Genomic DNA, 27,237 nt, shown 5'->3' with positions numbered 1-27,237 from the left:
TTTGGTGAGTTTCTATTTATTAAAATATGTGGAACTCTACGCACGCTGCGCCTTGGTCCATTCCTTATGACGAACGTGACACTAATATGGAGTCATTGGAGTTTCTAAAAAAGAATGGCAATGTGTTGACTCAAATTAAGTATGATTTGGTTCAACTGAGATAAGGAAAACCTTAATTTCAACAAAATAGTCATACACTCACAACATGAAGTACTTTTATTGAACAAAACGATACGTGACTAGTAGAATAACTTTTCTCACTATGGTAACACTTGACCTTTTCTGTAAATCTGGTACCCTCGCTTTTGATCAAATTCATATTTATAACACTGTCAATACATTACACACTACTTAATGTCAAGTAAACGTAGGCACTCAATTCCTCATTATAAAACATGACCATCAAACAGGACAAGGTTGTCACTCTTCATCAGTGAAGCATTTTTACAGACACCATCACACCAACCATTCCCCATATTATCTACTCTGCCTCATCATACTCATTCTTTCCTCAGTTGCCTACTACATCCCAAACCAACAGAATGAACTACAAACTATCTAACTAGTACTATATTACATGTCACTATACTCTATACATGGACTGTGTGCATTTTCTGCTGGTGTATCCTGACATAGCTCCTCTCTGAGAACCTCTTCCCACAGTGTGTACAGGCGAATGGTCTCTCTCCCTTATGGACCTTCAGGTGCATCTTCAGCTGGTGCTGGTGGGAGAACATATTCTCACACAGGTGGCAGCCAAAATATTTTTCCCCATGTGCATCCTCTGGCGGATCTCCACCTGTTTGGGGAAACTGAAAGTTTTCCCACAGAATGAACACAGGAAGCGCTTCTCTTTGCCACCGGATCTGCTGAATGCGTTACTACTACTGTCACTTGTTAATGGGGTTGTGTAGCTATTTAGTGTTGAGGCACTGGCATTGTCTGAGGTCTGGTTTAACATTAGGAGAGTGTGAGGAGGACGAAGGCCAGGGATTGTCTGTGTTGTCACAGGGTCCATGTTCCAGTTGATAGATCCTATAGAAGGCAGGCTGAAGGCAGCATCTGTTAGGGGGTCAACCTCAGGCGTCATCAGTCTCTCTGAATCAGAACTATAGGGGCAGGACCAGAGAATCGCTAGCCGAGGACAAGCCTAGTTGGAGAAACAGACGCCTCACAAGTCCTCAACTGGCAGCTTCATTAAATAGTACCCGCAAAACACGCGTCTCAACGTCAACAGTGAAGAGGCGACTCGGGGAACACAGACACTGGACAGAGGAACTCTGCCTAGAAGGCCAGCATACCGGAGTCGCCTCTTCACTGTTGACGTTGAGACTGGTGTTTTGAGGGTACTATTTAATGAAGATGCCAGTTGAGGACTTGTGAGGCGTCTGTTTCTCAAACTAGACACTCTAATGTACTTGTCCTCTTGCTCAGTCGTGAACCGGGGCCTCCCACTCTTTCTATTCTGGTTAGAGCCCGTTTGCGCTGTTCTGTGAAGGGAGTAGTACACAGCGTTGTACGAGATCTTTAGTTTCTTGCCAATTTCTCACACGGAATAGCCTTCATTTCTCAGAACAAGAATAGACTGATCAATTTCAGAAGAAAGTGCTTTGTTTCTTGCCATTTTGAGCCTGTAATCGAACCCACAAATGCTGATGCTCCAGATACTCAACTAGTCTAAAGAAGGCCAGTTTAATTGCTTCTTTAATCAGCAAAACAGTTTTCAGCTGTGCTAACAATTGCAAAAGGGTTTTCTAATGATCAATTAGCCTTTTAAAATGATAAACTTGGATTAGCTAACACAACATGCCATTGAAACACAAGACTGATGGTTGCTGATAATGGGCCTCTGTACGCCTATGTAGATATTCCATTAAATCAGTTTCCAGCTACAATAGTCATTTAAAACATTAACAATGTCTACACTGTATTTCTGATCAATTTGATGTTATTTTAATGGACAAAAAAAGTGTTTGTCTTTCAAAAACATTTCTAAGTGAACACCAACTTTTGATTTGTAGTGTATATTTAGTGAGTGTATATTGGATATAAAGCGCTGTCGGGTGTTTGCAGAATAGGGTGAGATCAGATGTGACGTGAAAGTCTTAGAATGAAAAGTCCCATTTTGTGTTTATTAAAGATGAACAAGTTTTAAATACACCATATGAAAACCACATACAGTATACACATGCCTCAAATAAAAATGATCATGAACTTGATATACTGCATAAATGAAATCATTTTCTCATTAAAAGTGTCTTGGGGAAAAAATTAGGTAGTTGAATGGAAGCAATTAAATAGTTATATAACCTACGCAGTACAAACACAATATGTAACAGACATTTTAGGCTTATATATGCCTTATATATCAAACAATGTCTGGATGCAATATTCTACACTGAAATCTGTTACTCTCGTTATTCCAAATTCATCTGTGGATCTTTTCTGCTGACAACAATTAAAATGATTCTTTGTCTTTAATGCAGGATTTGATCTAAACATCAGAAGCTATCGAGTGGAATGGTTACTTTCTATGTTATAGAGTGGGATGGTTTTTCTGCTGATGTATCCTGAGGTAGCTCCTCTCTGAGAACTTCTTCCCACAGTGCGTACAGGCGAAAGGCCTCTCTCCAGTGTGGACTCTCTGGTGCCTCTTCAGGTCACCAGTCTGAGCGAAGCACATATGACACTGGGCACAGCTGAAAGGTTTCTCCCCTGTGTGGACCCTCTGGTGCCTCTTCAGGTTGCCAGCATGGGTGAAGCACATGTGACACTGGGCACAGCTGAAAGGTTTCTCCCCTGTGTGGACCCTCTGGTGGATCTCCACCTTCTGGGAGCAGCTGAAGCCTTTGTTACAGAACATGCAGAGGAACCGCTTCTCTTTTCCGCCCGTTGTTGCTCCCCCTCTCCGCGCCTTGGCCCTTTGGTCGTTTGAGTTCAATACCTGATTGAAAAAAACACGGCCGTGCAAATCGGAAGGTTCCATCGACATGGACACTGTGTGTAACGGGGAGTGGGTTGCGACATTTAGATTTGTCTCTAAACTTTCCCTGTAGTCTAAAAAGTCACTAGTGTTGCCCTGCGAGTGTCCTTCTCCTAAGTGAGTCTCGTCTGCATTCCAGTTAGCCAGTTTCTCTTTCCCGACCGTTGTTGCTCCCCCTCCACGAGCTTGGGATACAGCCCTATCGTTTAAATGTAATACCTGATCAAAAATCACGTGGCCATGTGAATCGGAAGGTTCCATTGATGTGGACACTGGGTCGCGATCCCTGAACGTGTGTAAAGGGGAGTGGGTGGCGACATTTAGATTTCCCCTGTAATCTAAGAAATCTCTGTCCTGTGAGTGTCCATCTCCTAGGTGACTTTTTGCATTCCATGTGGGAGGAGCGTCGCTCTCCACTTTCACAGTCACCTCATCTACCACTATAACATCCCCTTTCTCATCTAGGCACCCTTCAGAATATACACTACTACTGTACCGGTTCCAGTCCCCTCTAGACAGATCAGTCTGGGTCTCTAAACCCAAGGGCATGTTGCCAGGGTCCATCTCTGTAGCGTAAGAACAAGACAGATCATCAACGCCAGTGTCTAATGCATCACCATCTCCACGGGAATTAACTGTCCCCTGCCTCTGGTGAAATACCATTAAATGCTCTGAGCGTGGAGCAGGAAGACAGCCCAGTCTCTCGGGGTCTGATCGGTGGTTAGATCCTGTGTGTAATAGCCTTTGTGTTACAATTAAAGTCTCTGTTTCTGTCTCCGTCTCTGCCTTGAGGACGGCGTTCGGCGTTCCACTGACCTCCGTGACACTGCATCGGGTCCTGGCCTGGGGCGCAGCAGTGGTGGTGAGGTCCTCGGTGGCTACAGGGAGCGCCACTCCATGCGCTGCTCCAGTCTGGATGTCTGTGCTGTGCAGTGGGTCCTCATCTCCTTCAGATCTCTCCAGCTTGACCCCAGAACCTGCAGCCTCTGCATTTGCAGACTGACACAAGAAGAGGGGAGGTTGTTACCAGTAAATGAGTAGAATTGGATAATAATGTCATAGGGAAGTCTCACAAGCTCCCCTATGGCAGATAAATTAGGATGTACATGTAAGCCAGCAAATATCTGAGGAGTTTTTCTGAAATAAACTGGCCACATTTGATGTACTGTAATACTATTACATTAACCTCTATCACGATAATGTTCTTGGTTGAGGTTTCACTCCCCTCATCAACAGTGACTGGCTGGTCATCTCTCCATGTATTGTGTCCTGCTGGCTTCACAAAGCTCCTGTGGCATCCAGTGAGATGTCCTTCACCTGAGAGAGTGATTGGGAGGAAAAGAGGTGGTTAAGTAATCTAATGTCAATGCTTAATACTTATACTACACACTATTGACCGTTTTGACAGTGTGTAGAATTGGCAAGAATGTAAAGTAACACTTCGCATAACTTCTTGATATACCATTTATAGATCGATTTATTATGTTCCATGCATCATATTGTTTTTTAATGCAGTAAATGTTTTCTGATGATGATATGATAGTGTGTCTTTCTAAAAGAGAATTATTGCATACTAACAAAAAACTGACCAAGACCCAATTCCAGTTAACTTAGCCTGGAAAATGTCAAATTTCATTGAATTCTACTAAAGACACAAATGAGCGTTTGGATCAGGAAAGTTTATTCACGACCTTTACAAGCCAGTATGTTGAATAGTTATATTTTATGTTACTTTACCGCTTTGGGTGATAAATGTGCTGGTAGTGTATTCATATTTTTTTTTAAAGTTGACAATCATAATTTCTTATGGATATATTGTCTAACATTCCTACCTGCAAAAGGACCAACTACACGGACATCAGGCAAAATAAGTACAATTATTTTATTCAGCATTCTGGCTTGTAGAAGTCCTGAGTTAACTTTCCTGATTCAAACGCTCATTTGGCGTGGTCTCCAATGTCATGAAATTCAACATCAGGTCTCTGGACCATATGTGGTTAACACATCTAAAGTCAAACATGTGCAGATGTGAACTGGGCGACAGGCCCCTCAACCCCGGCAAACTGTACCTCTTGCCATTCCTCTGTATCGGTCAAGGATTTTGACACTACTGGGGCGAGTGGCGAGGACGCGCTCCCGTACCATCTTCAGTTCGAGTAGCTGTACTTTCCTTCGCAATGCACTGTTTTCTTTCTGGCTTTGAGTTATTTCCAAACGAAACACTGCATAGTCGTCGTCTACCAGTTTACAGACCTCTGCCACAGCTGCATTCGCTAGCACCTCCATAATGGAGGCTATTTGAGTGTGAAAAACCATACAGTTAGCCATTGTTAGCTAACATTAGCAGCTTGATATCGTTACCTAGATAACTGATCGATCAACCAAGTCCTGTCTACAACGCGAATTAAAGACTACCTGGGATAAGTTTATGATACTCTGCAGTTAAATGACTCATATTCTGAGTTCCATGGTGTAATACATGTCTAAATAACAATATAAACGCTAACGTGGAAATTTGTCTTGGTCACTGTTCACTTCCGTTTACACTTCTTCAGTGGTTTTTAAATGGCGGTTGGCAACCAACTTTAGTGATGCATTACTGCCACCGACTGGAGTGTGGAACAGAGACAGGGTAGTTCTAAAGTTGAACCATACCCAATTAAACTGTTCATCATGGATACCATTTGCAAATAATTTGCTTTATTATTTTACTGGACTGATGGTACCGGCATCTGATGGTCATGGTGCTTTCAAGACAACTGGGAACTAAGATCAAATCATGACTTCAGTGATCTTCAGGTCTAAAAGTCAGAGCTCTAGAAAGATGCCCGAGTTTCTGGCTTGGAAATCCTAGTTGGATGACTGTTCAAAACGATTTTTCCCAGTCGGATCTAGTTTTTTTTCCAGAGTTCCTAGTTGTATAGAATGCACTGAAGTCAGAGGGATTTCCGAGTTCCTAGTTGTTTTGAACAAGGCATTAGTCTCAGCGAAGGGAGGGAGAGAGCAGCAGAGGGTCCGCCTCTTGCGGTTCCAGCTCTCTTTCTGTTCCTCCTGTGAGACTGACCAGAGAGAGGGGACACTACTTGATGCCGAAACTTGAGTCGCACCGCATCTACCTCGTGCCCATATATATATTGTTCCTAAGACCAGAGAAAGTGAAATATTCCTTGATATTAAAATAAACACAACTAGCTGATGCTAATAATAAAAATGCTATCGATACACTTCGCTACTCATTCATTGCAGCGCGAGTGTAAGTAGGAAGAAGCACGTTTTATGTTTCTGAATAAAATCTTAGACATGAACACACTCATAAAAACAGCAGCTCTTTGCTATATTCTTTGACAGTCTCTCTGGTAATGGTTTTAAAAGTTATGAATTCTCTAGTATCAACTTTGTTCTGGCCGGGTCATGATTTGAGCTATTTGATTGGTCATCGCAGTAGGCGCACTAGATTTAGCCACATACAGGTGAAGTCGGAAGTTTACATACACCTTTGCCAAATACATTTAAACTCAGTTTTTCACAATTCCTGACATTTAATCCTAGTCAACATTCCCTGTCTTAGGTCAGTTAGGATCACCACTTTATTTTAAGAATGTGAAATGTCAGAATAATAGTAGAGATAATTATTTATTTCAGATGTTATTTATTTCAACACATTCCCAGTGGGTCAGAAGTTCACATACACTCAATTCGTATTTGGTAGCATTGCCTTTACATTGTTTAACTTGGGTCAAACGTTTTGGATAGCCTTCCACAAGCTTTCCACAAAAAAATTGGGTGAATTTTAGCCCATTCCTCCTGACAGAGCTGGTGTAACTAACTAAGTCACTAAGTCACCTTTTCAGTTCTGCCCACACATTTTCTATAGGATTGAGGTCAGGGCTTTGTCATGGCCACTCCAATACCTCGACTTTGTTGTCCTTAAGCCATTTTGCCACAACTTTGGATGTATGCTTGGGGTTCTTGTCCATTGTCCTTCCTGAGCGGTATGACAGATACGTGGTCCCATGGTGTTTATACTTGCGTACTATTGTTTCTACAGATGAACGTGGTACCTTCAGGCATTTGGAAATTACTCCCAAGGATGAACCAGACTTGTTGAGGTCCACAATTTTTTTTCTGAGGTCTTGGCTTATTTCTTTAGATTTTCCCATGATGTCACGCAAAGAGGCCCTGAGTTTGAAGGTAGGCCTTGAAATACATCCACATCTCCAATTGACTCAAATGATGTCAATTAGCCTATCAGAAGCTTCTAAACTTCACATTCATTTTCTGCACATCTACATCTATCACTCCAGTGTTCATTGCTAAATTGTAATTACTTCTCCACTACGCCTATTTATTGCCTTACCTCCCTAATCTTACCTCATTTGCACACACTGTATATTGATTTTTTCTATTGTGTTGTGTTATTGACTGTAAGTTTGTTTATTTCATGTGTAACTCTGTGTTGTTGTTTGTGTCGCACTTCTTTGCTTTATCTTGGCCAGGTTGCAGTTGTAAATGAGAACTTGTTCTCAACTGGCCTACCTGGTTAAATAAAGGTGAAATAAATGTTTTTTAAAAAGGCACTGTATTTTCAGATAACCGATGGTAGCCTATCAATATGGCATGTAGTTAGCTAGCTAAGCAAACAACATGCGTAATTTAGCTTGACATCGTCAAGTCATCCTGGTAAGGTTGTAAGTCGGACTACTGTCATCACCATTATAGATGGCACGCAAATCAAACAATATTTGTATATAGCCATCTAGTTTATCCTCTGAAAGTTGGCTTGTTAACCAGCCATATTGACGTGATCTGTTATTTGCTAGCTAGCTAGCCAATTTGACGTGGTTCATCAATCAATGTAGCCTATCATGTCTGTCAGCAGCAATCGTGATTATACACTCTGAAAAACTTGCAAAGTAAACATTATCTGCTAACATTGCAACGGCAAATGCGCCCTTCTTCTGCTTGACTGGCAGAGCCCACAACGGATGGGATATTAACCTAAACCACTCATACTTATCAGATATAGTTCACTTTTATATCACGCAATTATCCAATTAATAGTGGCCACTACTGAGAGATATCGTGGGCTACCCTCAAATATCTGAAATGACATGATCAATTGATGTTTACTGATAATTAAAAGCATGCAGTTATTGGCTGTATAACTTTGATGTAGCTACATGTGCACAATTGTTTTGCATGGAAATGTATAGTTCTGACGAGGTGATGATATTACAACCAAATAGTTAACATTTATTTAACAATCCCTTGAAAACGGCACGCAGTTGTCAATGGTTTTAGAGGAGCTGGGGTCTCCTTGCCCCTCAAGCAGGCAAATCGAACACTCTGCATCTTATTGTGACGTTTTATTGATAACGACCTATTGCCCAGTGAGAGGCTTCGAAGCCACCGGTAAGCCATATTGGCACTCCCCAGAAGGAGCATGTCCTCCATAGGAAAGAATGGAGTTCTACAGTATTTCAATTCAAATGTTTCAAGGACAAAATTACATGTATTTAAAGCTGCACTATGCAGAAATCGCTCCCCCATTTCCTAGTTGTTCAAATTCAATTATAAACTGGGTGGTTCGAGCCCTGAATGCTGATTGGCTGACAGCCATGGTATTTCAGACCCTATACCACGGGTATGACAAAATATGTATTTTTACTGCTCTAATTACGTTGGTAACCAGTTTATAATAACAATAAGGCACCTCGGGGGTTTGTGATATATGGCCAATATACCATGGCTAAGGGCTGTGTCCAGGCACTCCGCGTTGCGCATATGAACAGCCCTTAGCCATGGTATATTTGCCATATACCACACCTCCTCTGCCCTTATTGCTTAAATAGTTCACCTAATTTCCGTTTGTGACAAAACAAGTAAGTATAGTGCAGAGAATCAATCTACCATCTAAACCGCTGTGAAATATATTTTCCATGACCAAAAATATTATACTTCAGTTGTTTGAAGCTGGTGTACAAAACGGAAAGTAAAAGACACAAAAATTATCACTTCTTAGACTTGATTTCAATCAGAATGACAGATCAAAGCTGCAATATGTAACTTTTTGGCGACCTGACCAAATTCACATAGAAATGTGAGTTACTATCCATTTCTATGTGAATTTGGTCAGGTCGCCAAAAAGTTACATATTGCAGCTTTAAGTATTTTTTTTTCTAGTAGGGACAGTAATATTAGAACCTTAAAAAAATTATACTTAAGGAAAATGTTTTAATTTTCCTTTAAAAAAAATTATGTTTAGCTTACATAATATAATTTAAAGTATGCATTAAGATGTCTGTAATATAATAAACATGGCAAAAACAAATGCAGACATTAATAAATTCATTTCTGTAGCTTCCAAAATATTTTTTACATGGGTGGGGGAGTGCCAAGATGGAGGCGTGGTTTCAAAACAGTGCCCCTTATCAGTCATCTAGTGTAATATATAAATCGACACTCTGGATTCTCCTCCTGGAAGAGAGGTGATACAGAGGACACAGACATATACGAACACACAGATAATAAACACACTATCAACATGGAGAGTTTACCCATCCCCACTACATTTGAGTCCTATACTGAAAAAAGGCAGCTATAATAAGTCAAAAGTAATCAGTGGATCTTTTCTGCTGACAAATTCATCTTTGTCTTTAATGCAGGGTTTGATCTAAACGTCAGAAACTATCGAGTGGAATGGTTACTTTCTATATCATAGAATGGCATGGTTTTTCTGCTGGTGTATCCTGAGGTATCTCCTCTCGGAGAACCTCTTCCCACAGTGCGTACAGGCGAATGGCCTTTCTCCCGTGTGGACCTTCAAGTGCATCTTCAGGTTGCCTGCCAGGGCGAAGCGCATGTGACACTGGGTACAGCTGAAGGGTTTCTCCCCTGTGTGGACCCTCTGGTGCATCTTTAGGTTGTCCTGGCGAGAGAACCTCTTCTCACACTGGGTACAGCTGAAGGGTTTCTCCCCTGTGTGGACCCTCTGGTGCCTCTCCACCTTCTGGGGACAGCTGAAGCCTTTGTTACAGAACATGCAGAGGAATCTTTTCTCTTTACTATTGCCTGATGTGGCTCCTTCCCCCTGAGCCTGGGTTCTAGCCGTGTTGTTTGAGTTCAATACCTGATTGAAAAGGACGTCACCATGTGAATCGGAAGGTGCCATCGACGTGAACACTGGGTCACGACCCCTGAACGCATGCAAAGAGGAGTGGGTGGCGACATTTAGATTTGTCTCTAAGCTTCCCCTGTAATTTAAGAAATCTCTGCCCTGTGAGTGTCTTTCTCCTAGGTGACTATCTGCATTCCATGTGGGAGGAGCGTCGCCCTCCACTTTCACCTCATCTACCATTATAACCCCCCCTTTCTTATCTTGGCACCCTTCAGAGTATAACCTATTACTGTACCGGTTCCAGTCACCTCTAGACAGATCAGTCTGTGTCTCTAAACCCAAGGGCATTTTGCCAGGATCTATTTCTGTAGCGTAAGAACAAGATGGATCATCATTGCCAGTGTCTAATGCGTCGCCCTCAACATCCCCACAGGAATTAACCGTCCTCTGGCTCTGGTGAAATACTGGTAAATATTCTGAGCCGGGAGCAGGAGGACAGGCCAGTGGCCCTATTCTCTCTGGGTCTGATATGTGGTCAGATCCTGTGTGTAACAACCTGTGTGCTACAGTTAAAGTCTCGGTGTCGGACTCTGACTTGAGGGCAGCGTTCTGCATTCCACTGATGCTGTGTCGGGTCCTGGGCTGCGCTGGGGCGGAGTCCTCCGTGGCTACAGGGGGCGCTCCAGCTTGGATGTCTCTGCTGTGCCGTAGGTCTTCCTCTCCTTCAGACTTCTCCTGTTTGACCCCAGGACCTGTAGCCTCTGCATCTGCAGACTGACACAAGAAGAGAGGAGGTTATTACTGGTACATGAGTTGAACAGGATAACAATGTCATAGGGAAGTCTCACAAGCTCCCCTATGGCAGATAAATGAGGATGTAAATAGCTGAGAGGACCCTTTCTGAAATAAACGGGCACATTACATTTACCAAGTAACACATTTTTTATGCAACACTATTACACTAACCTCTATCACGATAACATGCTGGGTTGAGGTTCCACTCCCCTCATCAACAGTGATTGGTTGGTCATCTTTCCATGTGTTGTGCCCCGCTGGCTTGACAAAACTCCTGTGGCCTCCAGTGAGATGTCCTTCACCTGAGAGAGTGATTGGGGGGAAATAGGTGGTTAGGTTAGCTACTGTCAATGTTCAACACTATATTGTACACTATTGACATTGTCTACAATTGGCAAGAATGTAAGGTAACACCTCTAACTTCCTGATATACTATTTATTGCTTGATGTATTATGTTCCATGCATCATTGTTTTCATTGAGTAAATAATATGAAATGCAGTAAATCAAGAATCTGGTTAGAATATGATATTGTGTCTTTGTGCAAGATAGCTAAGTAATCAGGGGAATTATTGCATACTATCCTAAAACTGACCAGCTATTTATTATGTATATATATTTATATTTATATGAATGGCGACAGGCCACCCAGTCTCGGCCTTCTGCAAAATGTACCTCTTGCCATTCCTCTGTATCGGTCAAGGATCTTGACACTACTGGGACGACTGGCGAGAACGCGCTCTCGCACTGTCCTCTCTGCGCGCTCCCGTGCCACCTTCAGTTCCAGTAGTTTCCTCCGCAATGCCCTGTTTTCTTTCTGGCTTTGAGTTATTTCCAAACGAAACACTGCATAGTCGTCATCTACGAGTTTACATATCTCTGCCACGGCTGCATTCGCTAGCACCTCCATGATGGAGGCTATTTGAGTGTGAAAAACCATACAGTTAGCCATTGTTAGCTAACGGTAGCAGATAGCTAGGTAGCGTTACCTAGATAACATCTATCAACCAAGTCCTGTCTCCAACGCGAATTAAACACTACATATGGTAAGTATGTGATGCGTTGCAGTTAAATTAATCATATTTTAGGTTCCAGGGTGTTTATAAACGTCTAAATAACAACAAAAAAACGCTATCGTGGAAATTGTTCTTGTTGACTTCCGTGTACTTCTTTGTGTGAGTTTCCGCCAGACTATACAAGTATTGCTGCCTTTCACAGGTCGGAGTGTGAATTGCACATTGTCACACAAAAAGGGGAATAAGTCTCACCACCATCTAATCCAGGGATGGGACCTGATTGGTGTAACACTTTTCCCCCAGCTAACAAACATTACTCCAATAATCAACTAATTATGACCTTCAGTTAAGAATGCAATTATTTTAATCAGCTGTGTTTGCTAGGGATGGGGAAAAAGTGTGACACCACTCTGGTCCCCAAGGACTGGAGTTGCCCGTCCCTGATAACCCTACACATATACACCACTATACCTCAAAAACGCACCACCCCTATCCCACTACTTTAGCCCTACCAGATTCTACTCCAGGCCAACAGACCAGGAGCATGGAACCCTTTCACCCCCCTGTAGATCTCTTGCACCCACAAATGTCTCTGCTACTTCCATTACCACATGTATTTTCTGGGATTCACGCTTCATCAGTGCAGTACAATTCATATCCATTGCAATAAACACAAGAAATCCAACCTTACTAAAACTAATCCTCTCTGGATCCCTCTCTTATTCACAGGGGGGCTCCCAGTCTAATCACTCACCCTTAGGCTATCCTATACTCTCTTCACTGCCTCAGAATAGGACACTTTCTACCCCTCTCGAACTCTGGCAATCTCAACCTGACTCTTTCAAAGGGCACTTCGGATCCCCAGCTGAATGGGCGCCCCCACAGTGGAGACTGCTTTCTTTATCCCAATTCTTTCTTTATCCCAACTTTACACTACCTCTGACTATGCCCTCCTGTACCTTTCCCAAATCACGGGATCTCCTTTCTACACACTGCTGCAATATGTCCGAATCCTTAGCACATAAAGCACCGTAGTGGGTTCGGAACATAGGCCCACACAGTTTAGCAAATATAACCTAACCTGACCTTATCAGGTAGAAACTCTGTGTCAAAGCTCAACAAGACAGACCGTATTCTCAGTCTCGCCATTGCCACCAGGTCTACGTCTCACCAAACACCAGGAATATTATTTTTCATTATATCCACCTCTACACTCAATGCTACCCACCTGATCACTTCTTTGAGTGGCACCCTGCTCTGAAGAACAAAGCACTACACATGTCAATCCCAGAGGCACGTGGCACAGTTTCCCCGCTGCCTCTGGGCAGAGGATGCTCAAAAAAGCTAAACAAGTCCACTTCTCAAAACTTTGACAGATGTACAGTTCCCAGTTTGTCATTTACTCCGCTTGAAACAATGTACGGGTTGGCCCAAGAAATAGAATCCACCTCTCAGGGCGTTGGAAGTCTCTACCACACCTGTCACCTCAGGTACTTCATCCTGGTCTGGCTCACTTCCAAACACCATGTCACACCCTCGTTGGTGACTTGTTGTAACAGGAGACAGGATCTCACACTCAGTAGTTGATTTGTACTCTTTAACACCATTACTAGGTATATATTCAGAAGACGTAGGTTTGAGCCTGGCGCCTTTCTCCCCATTCTTCCACGTCTGCGTTATAAGTCAGAGAGAACTAGACAAATCATAGAGATAGATAGAGGACTCATATTTGTATCTGTGCCATTATAGCTTCAGTGATAGCATGGACAGTGCCATTGAGACCATCTCCATTTTGAATTAGTACATTTTCTTATTCACGGTTGGCTGATGACCCGGTTGGACATGACTCCAACAGGGTTACCAGGAAGTCCCAACATGTTGACTACATTAAAATTACCAAAAGCCCTCAATGGTGCATTGGCCTTTTGGTCACTAGATGTTTAAATCATTCTCTATGAGCCAAATCAAGACACCCCACTTCCATTTACACTGAGAAAGGATCTTATTGGTTGGGGTCATAGCTCAAAGGGTTTGGTTAACCCTCCTGTTGTGTTCGTTTCATGTTAATTAATTCTGTGTTCCCGGTCCAAAATGACCGCCCCATTATAGATGATTACAAATCCATAATAATGCATATATTATTACCTAATGTTGTGTTAGATCTTTTTATCAACGTAAGTCCACAGAGATGAACTGATATCATTACGACAGATAAGATCTAACCCAGGCAAGAACTAAACCGTGTTTACCACAAATAATTTCGTGATTGATGGTGTCAAAAGCGGCACTAAGGTCTAGGAGCACGAGAACAGATGCAGAGCCTTGGTCTGACGCCATTAAAAGGTCATTTACCACCTTCACGAGTGCAGTCTCAGTACTATGATGGTGTCGAAAATTAGACTGGAGAGTTTTGTAAACCTTATTTGTATGAGTCAATGTGCTACAGCTTTTTTTTGAGAGAGAGAGGAATGGGATATTTGATATAGGCTGATCATTTTTTACATTTTCGAGACAAGGTTTGGATTTTTCGGTTTAGGCTTTATTACTGCCACTTCCAGTGAGTTTGGTTCACATCTGGAGTATTAGGGAGCTGTTTATTATGTTAAACATAGGAGGGCCAAGCACAGGAAGTAGCTCTCTCAGTAGTTTGGTTGGAATAGGGTCCAGTAGGCAGCTAGAAGGTTTAGAGGCCATGACTATTTTCGTTAATGTGTCGAGAGATACAGGATTAAAAAACTTGAGTGCCTTCATTGACTCTGTGTCCTGGTAGTTCTGGACAACTGAGTTTGAGAAATTCGTATATTTTTTGTATTTTTATGATCAAGAATTCATCACTGCTGAAGTGAAGGCCATCCTTTATTGGAGAATGCTGCTTTTTAGTTAGCTTTGCGACAGTATCAAAAATAAAATATGGATTGTTTTTATTATCCTCAATTAGGTTGGAAAAGTAGGCTGATCGAGCAGCGGTGAGGGCTCTTCGATATTGCATGATACTATCTTTCCAAGTTAGAATGAAGACTTCCAGTTTGGTGGAGCCCCATTTCCGTTCCAATTTTCTGGAAGCTTGTTTCAGGGCTTGTGTATTTAGTGTATAGCAGGGATTTCTTGTGACAAATGTTTTTTGTTTTTAGAGGTGCGACTGCATCTAGGGTATTATTCAATGTTAAATCCTCGGTTAGGTGGTTAAGTGAATTTTGTACTCTGACATCCTTGAGTAGGTGGAGGGGGTCTGGAAGGGCATCTAGGAATCTTTGGATTGTCCGAGAATTTATAGCGCAATTTTTGATAATCCTTGGTTGTGGTCTGAGCAGTATCTGTTGCGATTGCAAACAATATGATTTTGGTCCGATAGTCCATGATTATGGGGGAAAATATTTACATCCACCACTGGACTGAACAACCCCTGTACCTTTTTTAGATTAGGGCTAAGGTTAGCTTTAGGGGAATGGTTAGCTAATATGCTGAGTAGTCAAAGTAGCAAGTAGTTGCAAATTAGCAAAAATGCTAAATTTGTCCATGAAAACACGCAACCATTGGGTTGCTAGAAGTTTGCTTTATGCGCCCACCCATCCCCCCTGACCAACCACCCTCTTTTTGATTTTGCTTTAAGTAACCTACTGTCATACCAAAAGTAACATATACTAATTTGATTGTCCCTGATTTATGTAGGCCAATGTAATGTAACCTAACGTAAAGTAACATATCATGCTAAATGGAGTGGCATGGATTTTAGTAAAACATAATATGTTTTGCTCTGAGACCAGGCTGACTACGTTTGAGTCCTATACTGTAGTTACAGAATGACTTCATTGTTGTTAAACCCATCATGGTGGACATAAATATGGGTAAAAAAATAAGTAATAATAAATCAAAATTCATCAGACAAACCTGACTAAACTATTTGTACAATAGGTGTTTGTGTAGGTATATTTAGTGAGTGTATATTAGCTGTAAAGCTTTCGGGTGTATGGAGAATAGGGTGAGATCAGATGTGATGTATACTAAAGAGAGTCTCTGAAAGTTTTTTGTGTTTATTAAACATTTATTTAAAAAAAAAAAAAAAAAATCCACCAAATGAAAACCGCACATACAAGTCTCAACAAAATAATCTGCATTAACTTGATGAACTGCATTAATTCTCATTAAAAGTGTCTTGGTAAAAAATAAAGTAGTTAAATTGATGTAATGAAATAGGCATTGGTGAACATTTATATCCTACACAGTACAAACACTATGTAATATACCTTTTAGACTTATATATGCATTATACTGTTTATATCACACAATGTCTGGATGCAATATTCTATTCAGGAATATTCAACACTGTCCCTATCGTTATTCCAAATGCATCTGTGGCTCTTTTCTGTTGACAGTAATGAAAATGAATCTTTTTTCTTGAGAGAAGATTAAGAAGCACCCCGATTGGCTCTATGGATCTGGTCCACCTGACCGAGCCTATCCAGAGCTTTGCTGCGAGGCTTGGGGATGGGCCTAGTGGGGGCTTCCACTGTAACAGTTAACCAATGAGCAGCATGAAATAGGGAGATAAAGATGAGAAAATAATCATGTTCTGTACACACAAATAAAAGGAACTCAGAGAAAGAGACACCCTCAAAGAGTACATGCATAGTTAGGTGGGCAAAAGGAGAGAACTACTAAATGTGAGGTAGAAATATTTAAGGGTTAGCTTGGAGGAAGAGAAGATCTAAGGCAACAAAAAAAACACAAATAGGGAATGAGAGGTTAGAGGGCAGGACTAAAGCTAATGAGAGAAAGTGAAGGTTGGCAGCATGTCACCACACTAACACCAATTATGGGGAGACAATGTGCTATTGGGTGGCCCTAAGGAACTAGGGGGTTATAGTAGTGATTCCTGTACCCTGAGGAGGGAATGGTTACCTTTTATGTTATGAAGTATAATGGTTTTTCTGCTGGTGTATCCTGAGGTAGCTCCTCTCTGAGAACCTCAGAGAAGGCGAATGGCCTTTCTCATGTGTGGACCTTCAGGTGGCTCTTCAGATGGTGCTGGTGTGAGAACCTTTTCTCACACTGAGGGCAGCTGTAGGGTTTCTCCCCTGTGTGGACCCTCTGGTGCCTCTTCAGGGTGCCAGCCTCTGAGAAGCGCATGTGACACTGGGTACAGCTGAAGGGTCTCTCCCCTGTGTGGACCCTCTGGTGGATCTTCACATAGTTCGCCTCAGCAAAGCACTTCCCACATGTGGGGCAGGCGTATGGCTTGTCAGCGTCGGTCTTAATGTTTGGCCTCCCACGTTGTGACCCAATGACACCAGAGGAGGTAGAAGCAGGAGCCACCACCCTCATCTGGTTAGTCTTTGAGTTCCCTCCTTGACCTCTAGCCATTGTTTCGGTGTTGTTGGGATTGTGTGCTGTGTTATCGGCTAGGTACCTCTTGTGGTGAACGCCCATCCTGACCCTGTCTGTATTGGTGGGGTAACCATGAGGTAGTTGAGGAAGGCTAGACCCAGGTCCAGGCTTTCTTTGAACCCAATCATCAGGCGTTAGATGAGATCCTGAAGGAGAAGACAGACTTCCTGTTCGACTCCCACCACGGGGGTTTCCCACCACTCTCTGTGAAGGCTGAAGCCCAGGGTGACCTGCTCTGTTCATCATGGATACTGTGGTGTTTGTATCATAGGAACAGGAGGGTCTATCTCTATCAGCCCCAGGCCCTGCTTCATCCCTGCATTGAGTCTGTGAAGAGAAGGGTCTGGGCTGCAGACTGGATCCCTGACTGGAGCCTCTGTCTCTCTGATGACCACCAGGACAGAGGTTGTTCAGCCCACCTGTCCACTGGTTGTGTTCTGTGTGGCGGTGGAGTCTCTGTCCCTCATGGTTCAGTCTTGGTTCTGACTCGGGAAGGAAGAGTGACGGCTCCTGATCCAGGGTCCTGATCTGGGGCCAGGGTTTGTGACCGGCCGCATCAGAGGTCCAGTCTCTCCCGCCAGCAACACCGGATATCAACAGTTCCTCATGGACTGCAGACTGTAAACACAAATTGGACAGAAAAACATAAAGGTTTATATAAGAAATTATTTGCTGTACACACAGAAACATGAATATTAATAACCACAGTCAAGCCATTCTCTAACATTGTGATTCAAGTACCCAACAATATGGATCCATTGGAGTTCATTATTTTTTTTAAAATCCATATGTGTTGATTCAAGAATTAAGTATAATGTTTAGGTTCGACTGAGATAAGGGAAACTCAGTCCCTGTAATGATACAAAAATAACCAAGTCAGTCAGAACAGAGTCAATTTTGTATTTAATTTCAACAAGATGGTCATACACTCACATAACGTTAAGTATAGTACTTTTATTGCACAAAACGATACGTGACAAGAAGAATAACTTTCTCACTTTGGTAACACTACATTTGTCTGTAAATCTGGTACCCTCGCTTTGTTAAAATACATTTTTGAAAACTTTGGACAAGGTTAAACATTACATTACAAAGACCTTCAATACTTTGTGTCAAGTAAACATGAATTAAGGCAATATCCTCAACTCACTATTAAAAAACAGTATCATCCTAAAGGAACATATACTGAACAAAATTATAAACGCAACATGCAACAATTTAAAAGAGTTACAGTTCATATAAGAAAAGCAGTCAATGTAAATACATAAACTAGGCCCTACTCTATGGATTTCACATGACTGGGAATACAGAAATGCATCTGTTGGTCACGTATACAGATACCTTTAAAAAAATGGTAGGGGCGTGGATCAGAAAACTAGTCAGTATGCAGTGCGACACATCTCCTTCACATAGAGTTGATCAGACTGTTGATTGTGGCCTGTGGAAGCTTGTCCCACTCCTCTTCAATGGCTGTGCAAAGTTGCTGGATATTGGCGGGAACTGTAACACGCAATCGCACACGTCGATCCAGAGCATCCCAAACATGCTCAATGGCTGACATGTCTGGTGAGTATGCAGGCCATGGAATAATTGGGAAATGTTCAGCTTCCAGGAATTGTGTACAGATCCTTGTGACATGGGGCAGTGCGTTATCATGCTTAAACATGAGGGAGGTGATGGTGGCAGATGAATGGCACGACAATGGGACTCAGGATCTCATCACGGTATCTCTGTGCATTCAAATTTCCATGAATAAAATGCAATTGTGTTCGTTGTCCGTAGCTTATGCCTGCCTGTGCTGCAATCCTATTAGAAGGTAACAGATACTTTTATTACAATGGTTAAGATGGATTTTCATTGTGTTCCATGGTGTTATTCGCCCGCTAGTGGAGCTTTCTGGTACTTAGAAAGACTGTACGTAAACAGGAAGTAGAGAATTCGTTCTGCACGCATAGAAGCAGCTAAAAACAACGCTACGATGCAGGTCTTTCAGTGTAGTTATTTATTGTCACGCTTCAGCCTCAGAAAATATTTGTTTGTAAATTCGATTCAAGCATATTGCTAGTGATGATAATCTTGTTATTGATAGAATTGCTTACTTATCAATGTTAGTTGGTTGCATTTACTCACACAAATTGCCTTGCCTTTCATGTATGCCGTCAGCTGTATTACTTTGCTCGTGCGTCATGTAAACGAATTGTAAAACATACAATACTGAAGTTTTGTTACTGCTTCTAGTGTAATATGCTTTGTTATTGTACAGAGGTGGTTGCACATTATTACAGTAATGAAAGGAGTTAGCCAATTACCATATGAGTAACAATTAGCTATATGGTTTGGCGTCATGCCAGATGCATGATACATTGGCACGTGCTTTGTATTTTCATGCAACTTCAACTTGAAAGGTATAATGTACAGCTACAATATGTCGATTTGAATTGAATACTAAAGTATATTATTTTCTGTATTTTGCAGTTTCACAACATAAACGTTTTCAATATATTAATTCAAGAAAAATCACGCCTTGGGAGTTTTATTGAAGACTTAGTTGTTAGCTATCTGTCTAGTTTTGCATGGGAACGCAATTCAAGGGCAGAATACTGCCCATACCATAACCCCACCATGGAGCACTCTGTTCACAATGTTGACATCAGCAAACCGCTCGCCCACACGACGCCATACACGTGGTCTACGGTTGTGAGGCAGGTTGGATGTAATGCCAAACTCCCTAAAACGATGTTGGAGGAGAAATTAACATTACATTCTCTGGCGACAGCTCTGGTGAACATTCCTGCAGTCAGCATGCCAATTGCAAGCATCTGTGGCATTGTGTTGTATGACAAAACTGCACATTTTAGAGTGCCCTTTTATTGTCCCTGTGTAACGATCGTGCTGTTTAATCAGCTTCTTGATATGCCACACCTCTAAGGTGGATGAATTATCTTGGCAAAGGAGAAATGCTCACTAACGGGGATGTAAACAAATTTGTGCACAAAATTGGAGAGAAATAAGCTTTTTGTGTGTATTGGAGATTATGGCAGCCCCCCGCACCTCTCTGATTCAGAAGGGTTGGGTTAAATGCGGAAGACACATTTCAGTTGAATGCATTCAGTTGTACAATGTGATACTTTCCCTTTCCATTACATATCATCTACTCTGTCTCATCAACTCATTCTTTCCTCAGTTTACCTTATCCAGTTACCTATACATCCAAAACCAACAGAATGAAATACAAACAATGTAGACCCTCTGGTGCCTCTACATTTTGATGAAACATTGTAAAGCTCCAAAATGTCCTGCCCTGGAAGCCTGTTTGAGACATAAGGAAGTGGATGGCGGCAAATGTTTTACATTTAAACTCGGACAAAGTTCTAGGTCCTAAGAAAGAGATCTGCTGTTTGATCTGACAATTAATCTGGATGGTTGTACAGTCGTCTAAAATAAAACTGAAGGATCTCGGAGTTGCTCTGGACCCTGATCTCTTTTGACAAACATATCAAGAATATTTCAAGGGCAAAAATGTTCCATCTTTGTAACATTGCAAAAATCTAAAACCTTTTGTCCAAAAATGATGCAGAAAAGCTAATCCATGTTTTATCACTTCTAGATTGGACTACTGCAATGCTCTACTCTCCGGCTACCCGGATAAAGCACTAAATAAACTTCAGTTAGTGCTAAATACAGCTGCTAGTATCTAGAACCAAACAATTTGATCATATTGCTCCAGTGCTAGCCTCTCTACACCGGCTTCCTGTTAAGGCTAGAACTGATTTCAAGTTTCTACTGCTAACCTACAAAGCATTATATGGACTTGCTCCTACAACTCTCACCGATTTGGTCCTGCCATACATACCTACACGTTTGCTACAGTCACAAGACGCAGACGTCCTTATTATCCCTAGAATTTCTAAGCAAATAGCTGGAGGCAGGGCTTTCTCCTATAGAGCTCAATTTTTATGGAATGGTCTGCTTATCCATGTGAGAGACGCAGACTCAGTCTCGACCTTTAAGTCCTTACTGAAGACTCATCTCTTCAGGAGGTCCTGTGATTGAGTAGTCTGTCCCAGGGGAGCGAAGGTGAATGGCAAGGCACTGGAGTGACGAACCACCCTTGCTCTCTCCACTGGGATTCTCTGCCTCTGACCCTATTACTTGAGTGGGTTGAGCCACTGACGTGATCTTTCTGTCCAGTTATGCGCCTCCTCTGCGGCAGAGGAGATCTTTATGGGCTATACTCAGCCTTTGAGTCAGGGTAGTAAGTTGGTGGTCTGTTGATATCCCTCTAGTGTTGTGCTTTGGCAAAGTCTTCAGGGTTTTATCCTGCCTGGTTGGCCCTGTCCGGTGGTACCGTTGGACAGGGCCGCAGTGTCCCCTGAGCCCCCCCCCCCCACCTTAGCCTCCAGTATCTATGCTGCAATAGTCTGTGCTGGGGGGCTAGGGTCAGTCTGTCTGGTGAAATTATCCTGTCTTATCTCTTGTCCTGTATGAAATATGCTCCCTCTAATTCTCCCTAACTCTCCCATGCCTCAGGACTACCTCGCCTGATGACTGCCCCCTTTCCCAGTCCACCTGGTCATGCTGCAGCTCCAGTTTCTGCTGTTTTGCCTGTGGCTATGGAACCCTGGCCTGTTCACCAGACGTGCTAACCTGTCCCGGACCTGCTGTTTTCGGCCCTCTCTCTCACTCTCCCCCGCACCTGCTGTCTCGACCTCTGAATGCTCGGCTATGAAAAGCAAACTGACATTTTATCCTGAGGTGCTGACCTGTTGCACAACCACTGTGATTATTATTTGACCCTGCTGGTCAGAGAATCAGCTGTTCCGGACGACTGTGTGATCACGCTCTCCGTAGCCGACGTGAGTAAGACCTTTAAACAGGTCAACATACACAAGGCTGCGGGGCCAGACGGATTACCAGGACGTGTGCTCCGGGCATGTGCTGACCAACTGGCAGGTGTCTTCACTGACATTTTCACCATGTGCCTGATTGAGTCTGTAATACCAACATGTTTCAAGCAGACCACCATAGTCCCTGTGCCCAAGAACACCAAGGTAACCTGGCTAAATGACTACCGACCCGTAGCACTCACGTCCGTAGCCATGAAGTGCTTTGAAAGGCTGGTAATGCCTCACATCAACACCATTATCCCAGAAACTCTATACCCACTCCAATTTGCATACCGCCCAAACAGATCCACAGATGATGCAGTCTCTATTGCACTCCACACTGCCCTTTCCCACCTGGACAAAAGGAACACTTATGTGAGAATGCTATTCATTGACTACAGCTCAGCGTTCAACACCATAGTACCCTCAAAGCTCATCACTAAGCTAAGGATCCTGGGACTAAACACCTCCCTCTGCAACTGGATCCTGGACTTCCTGACCGCCCCCAGGTGGTGAGGGTAGGTAGCAACACATCTACCACGCTGATCCTCAACACTGGAGCCCCCCAGGGGTGCGTGCTCAGTCCCCTCCTGTACTCTCTGTTCACCCACAACTGCATGGCCAGGCACGACTCCAACACCATCATTAAGTTTGCAGACGACGCAACAGTGGTAGGCCTGATCACCGACAACGACGAGACAGCCTATAGGGGGGGGTCAGAGACCTGGCCGGGTGGTGCCAGAATAACAACCTATCCCTCATCGTAACCAAGATTAAGGAGATGATTGTGGACTACAGGAAAAGGAGGATCGAGTACACCCCCATTCTCATCGACGGGGCTGTAGTGGAGCAGGTTGAGAGCTTCAAGTTCCTTGGTGTCCACATCACCAACAAACTAGAAAGGTCCAAACACACCAAGACAGTCGTGAAGGGGGCACGACAAAGCCTATTCCCCCTCAGGAAACTAAAAAGATCTGGCATGGGTCCTGAGATTCTCAAAAGGTTCTACAGCTGCAACATCGAGAGCATCCTGACTGGGTGCATCACTGCCTGGTATGGCAATTGCTCGGCCTCCGACCGCAAGGCACTACAGAGGGTAGTGCGTACAGCCCAGTACATCACTGGGGCTAAGCTGCCTGCCATCCAGGACCGCTACATCAGGCGGTGTCAGAAGAAGGCCCTAAAAATTGTCAAAAACCCCAGCCACCCCAGTCATAGACTGTTCTCTCTACTACTTCCGGCAAGCAGTACCGGAATGACAAGTCTAGGACAAAAAAGCTTCTCAACAGTTTTTACCCCCAAGCCATAAGACTTCTGAACAGGTAATCAAATGGCTACCCGGACTATTTGCATTGTGTGCCCCACCCAACCCCTCTTTTACGCTGTTGCTACTCTCTGTTTATCATATATGCACAGTCACTTTAACTATACATTCATGTACATATGTACATACTACCCCAATTGGCCCGACCAACCAGTGCCCCCGCACATTGACTAACCGGGCTATCTGCATTATGTCCCGCCACCCGCCAACCCCTCTTTACGCTACTGCTACTCTCTGTTCATCATATATGCATAGTCACTTTAACCATATCTACATGTACATACTACCTCAATCAGCCTGACTAACCCGTGTCTGTATGTAGCCTCGCTACTTTTATAGCCTCGCTGTTGTATATAGCCTCGCTACTGTTTTTCACTGTCTTTTTACTGTTGTTTTTATTTCTTTACTTACCTATTGTTCACCTAATACCTTTTTTGCACTATTGGTTAGAGCCTGTAAGTAAGCATTTCACTGTAAGGTCTACACCTGTTGTATTTGGCGCACGTGACACAAACTTTGATTTGATTTGAATGTTTGAACATGAAGAATGATCTGGCCTTAATGGCCGTGTACTCTTATAATCTCCACGTGGCACAGCCTGAAGAGGACTGCCCACTCCTCAGACCCTGGTTCCTCTCTAGGTTTCTTCCTAAGTTCCTGGCTTTTATTTAATAATTTTTTATTTAATCTTTATTTAACTAAGCGAGTCAGTTAAGAACAAATTATTATTTACAATGACGGCCTACCAAAACGCAAAAGGCCTCCTGCGGGATTAAAAATAAATACAATATAAATATAGGACAAAACACACATCACAACAAGAGAAACAACACTACATAAAGAGAGACCTAAGACAACACCATAGCAAGGCAGCAACACATGACAACACAGCGTGGTAGAAACACAACAAAACAACATGGTAGCAGCACAAAACATGGTACAAACATTATTGGGCACAGACAACAGCACAAAGGGCAAGAAGGTAAAGACAACAATACACCACACAAAGCAGCCACAACTGTCAGTAAGAGTGTCCATGATTGAGTCTTTGAATGAAGACTTTCCCGTTTGAGTGTTTGTTGCAGCTCGTTCTAGACGCTAGCTGCAGCGAACTGAAAAGAGGAGTGACCCAGGGATATGTGTGCTTTGGGGACCTTTAACAGAATGTGACTGTCAGAACGGGTGTTGTATGTGGAGGATGAGGGCTGCAGTAGATATCTCAAATAAGGGGGAGTGAGGCCTAAGAGGGTTTTATAAATAAGCACCAACCAGTGGGTCTTGCGACAGGTAAACAGAGATGACTAGTTTACAGAGGAGTATAGAGTGCAGTGATGTGTCCTATAAGGAGCATTAGTGGCAAATCTGATGGCCGAATGGTAAAGAACATCTAGCCGCTCGAGAGCACCCTTACCTGCCGATCTATAAATTACGTCTCCGTAATCTAGCATGGGTAGGATGGTCATCTGAATCAGGGTTAGTTTGGCAGCTGGGGTGAAAGAGGAGCGATTACGATAAAGGAAACCAAGTCTATATTTAATTTTAGCCTGCAGCTTTGATATGTGCTGAGAGGAGGACAGTGCATCGTCTAGCCATACTCCCAAGTACTTGTATGAGGTGACTACCTCAAGCTCTAAACCCTGGGGTTTTAGGCTGGGTTTCTGTATAAGTACTTAGTGACATCTGCTGATGTAAAAAGGGTTTCATAAATACATTTCATTTGATTCTCACACTGGGGGCAGCTGTATGATTTCTCCCCTGTGTGGACCCTCTGGTGCCTCTTCAGGCTGGATGAGTGGGAGGAACTGGCCCGGCACAGGTGGCAGCTGAACGGGTTCTCCTCTGTGTGTATCTCCTGTTCTGTCTCAACTACTAATTTGTCAATGGGCTTGAGTAGCTATTTATTGTTGAGGCACTGGCAATGGCTGAGGAGAGTGTGAGGAGGATGAAGGCCAGGGAGTGTCTGTGTTGTCGCAGGGTTCATGTTCCAGTTGATAGATCCTATAGAAGGCAGGCTGAAGGCAGCACCTGTTAGGGGGTTAACCTGAGGCCCCATCAGTTTCTCTGAATCACAACTATAGGAGCAGGACGGAGCATCGTTAGCAGAGTCTGTTTCTGTTCTCTCCTACCTCATACCAACACCACCTCGTCCATGCAGGTCAAATCTACGCCTCGCCCTGGTCTCAGCCAGTCTGTTGTCATGGAGACTAAATTAGGATGTTGTTTTGTGTTCCACTGTCTGTTTCTGGTTGTGGTTAACAGTGTTGTTCCCCAGCCCAGAGTTGAAGATGCTGTCCCAGCCACTGACCTCCACTATGTCACCTCTGGTCCTGGCCTGCTTAATGTTGTCGTCCCCGGGGCCCTTGGCTGCACCCGTCTGAGTCTGGGAGTCCAAGATGGCCACCCAGTCTCCTCTGTTACCCTCCAGCCAACCACCTGCAGGAAGAGGTTACAAAATAGACTTTACAAACATGGAAGAGAACTCTACATATGGATTTTCTTTCGTCAATTATCTGGTCAAGTTCATACATTATAATGTGTGTTTTTGTATGTAAACACAAGTTGTATTGATTTCATGTGAATGAAGAAAGAATATTATCCATGTGCATCACTATTCCCATTGAAGATCTATTACTGTATGTAGGCTGTATGTATTTCTCCCTTACCTTGCTCCCCCATCTTTAGTCCAGTCAGCAGATCAATGCTCTCTGGTTCGTCTTCTATTGTCTCCTCTTTGACCAGCAGCAGATCAGGCTTCCCATCCTCCATGTCTACTGACTGTAAGAGATACAGAGTGAGAGGATGTTGGATCAAGACATCTGATATGAGCACCCTGCTATGGAGCATCTTCTGATTGGGCAATGAGGGATTGCTATGAGAACTACAGTATGCAAACATATTAGTTAATTTGATAACTTGACACTCTTTAATAGTTTTATAATTCAAAGGCATGGTCAAGACCTGGACCCGTAACCACAAAGAGTCTCAGAGTAGGAGTGCAGATCTAGGATCTTTACATATGTTATTCATACTGTCTACATGGTCTCATTATGATCTAAAAGGCTAAACTGACCCTAGATCAGCACTCCTACTCTGAGAGGCTTTGTGGATACAGGCCCTGAGCTAATACCATTCAGACAGTAGTTTCCGTTGGCTCACCTCAGTGAGACTGTGTGTGGTCCTGTGTTGCTCAGCTGTTTCCTCTGTGGGTTCAGGAGGTGTAGTCTGGTTGTCCTCCATGACCATGGTCCCCTCAGGGTTCCCCAGACCCTTCTCACAACCCTCCTCCTTTACCAGCAGCACCTCTGGACCCTCCTCCTCCTGGAAGAGAGCCATAATACAGATTACACAGACATACACTCCCTCAGGTACGTACACACAGATAAAACACACTTTCAACATGGAGTCTTTACCCATCCCCACTAGGTTTGAGTCCTATACTGTAGTTACAGAATGACTTCATTGTTGTTAAACTCATCATGGTGGACATAAATATGATGTTGTGGGTAAAAAGTCAGCAATGATAAGTCAAGTAATCATCAGACAAACCTGACTAGTGTATGGGTATTTGTAGGTATATTTGGTGAGTGTTCACTGAGTGTACAAACCATTAGGAACACCTTCCAAATATACAATTCATCGGGGCATGGACTCTAACAGGTGTCGAAAGCGTTCCACAGGGTTGCTGGCCCATGTTGACTCCAATGCTTCCCAAACTTGTGTCAAGTTGGCTGG

The 27,237-nt window shown here is 43.1% G+C and overlaps 3 protein-coding genes across 3 annotated transcripts in view; all 3 read right to left on the bottom strand.

Annotated features, from left to right (window-relative positions):
• The window catches only part of LOC120034801 (zinc finger protein GLI4-like), a 320,522-nt gene that overhangs the window by 216,188 nt on the left and 77,097 nt on the right, over positions 1-27,237 (bottom strand). The window lies entirely within an intron of this gene.
• Positions 1,963-5,518, bottom strand: LOC120034812 (transcriptional regulator CRZ1-like). Its single transcript, XM_038981451.1, has 3 exons — positions 5,053-5,518; positions 4,170-4,300; positions 1,963-3,982 (listed from the first exon to the last, which is right to left on the bottom strand). The coding sequence occupies exons 1-3, from the start codon at positions 5,309-5,311 to the stop codon at positions 2,537-2,539; spliced, it is 1,836 nt and encodes a 611-aa protein (XP_038837379.1). The 5' UTR covers positions 5,312-5,518; the 3' UTR covers positions 1,963-2,536.
• Positions 9,154-12,066, bottom strand: LOC120034844 (oocyte zinc finger protein XlCOF29-like). Its single transcript, XM_038981493.1, has 3 exons — positions 11,570-12,066; positions 11,067-11,197; positions 9,154-10,874 (listed from the first exon to the last, which is right to left on the bottom strand). Exons 1-3 carry the CDS (start codon positions 11,844-11,846, stop codon positions 9,699-9,701), a joined length of 1,584 nt encoding a protein of 527 aa, XP_038837421.1. The 5' UTR covers positions 11,847-12,066; the 3' UTR covers positions 9,154-9,698.

This window comes from Salvelinus namaycush, chromosome 42 (genome assembly GCF_016432855.1).
Source record: "Salvelinus namaycush isolate Seneca chromosome 42, SaNama_1.0, whole genome shotgun sequence".
Taxonomy (NCBI): Eukaryota; Metazoa; Chordata; class Actinopteri; order Salmoniformes; family Salmonidae; genus Salvelinus; species Salvelinus namaycush.
Note: the sequence above shows the minus strand (reverse complement) of the source record. Positions and strands in the feature narration are given on the sequence as shown.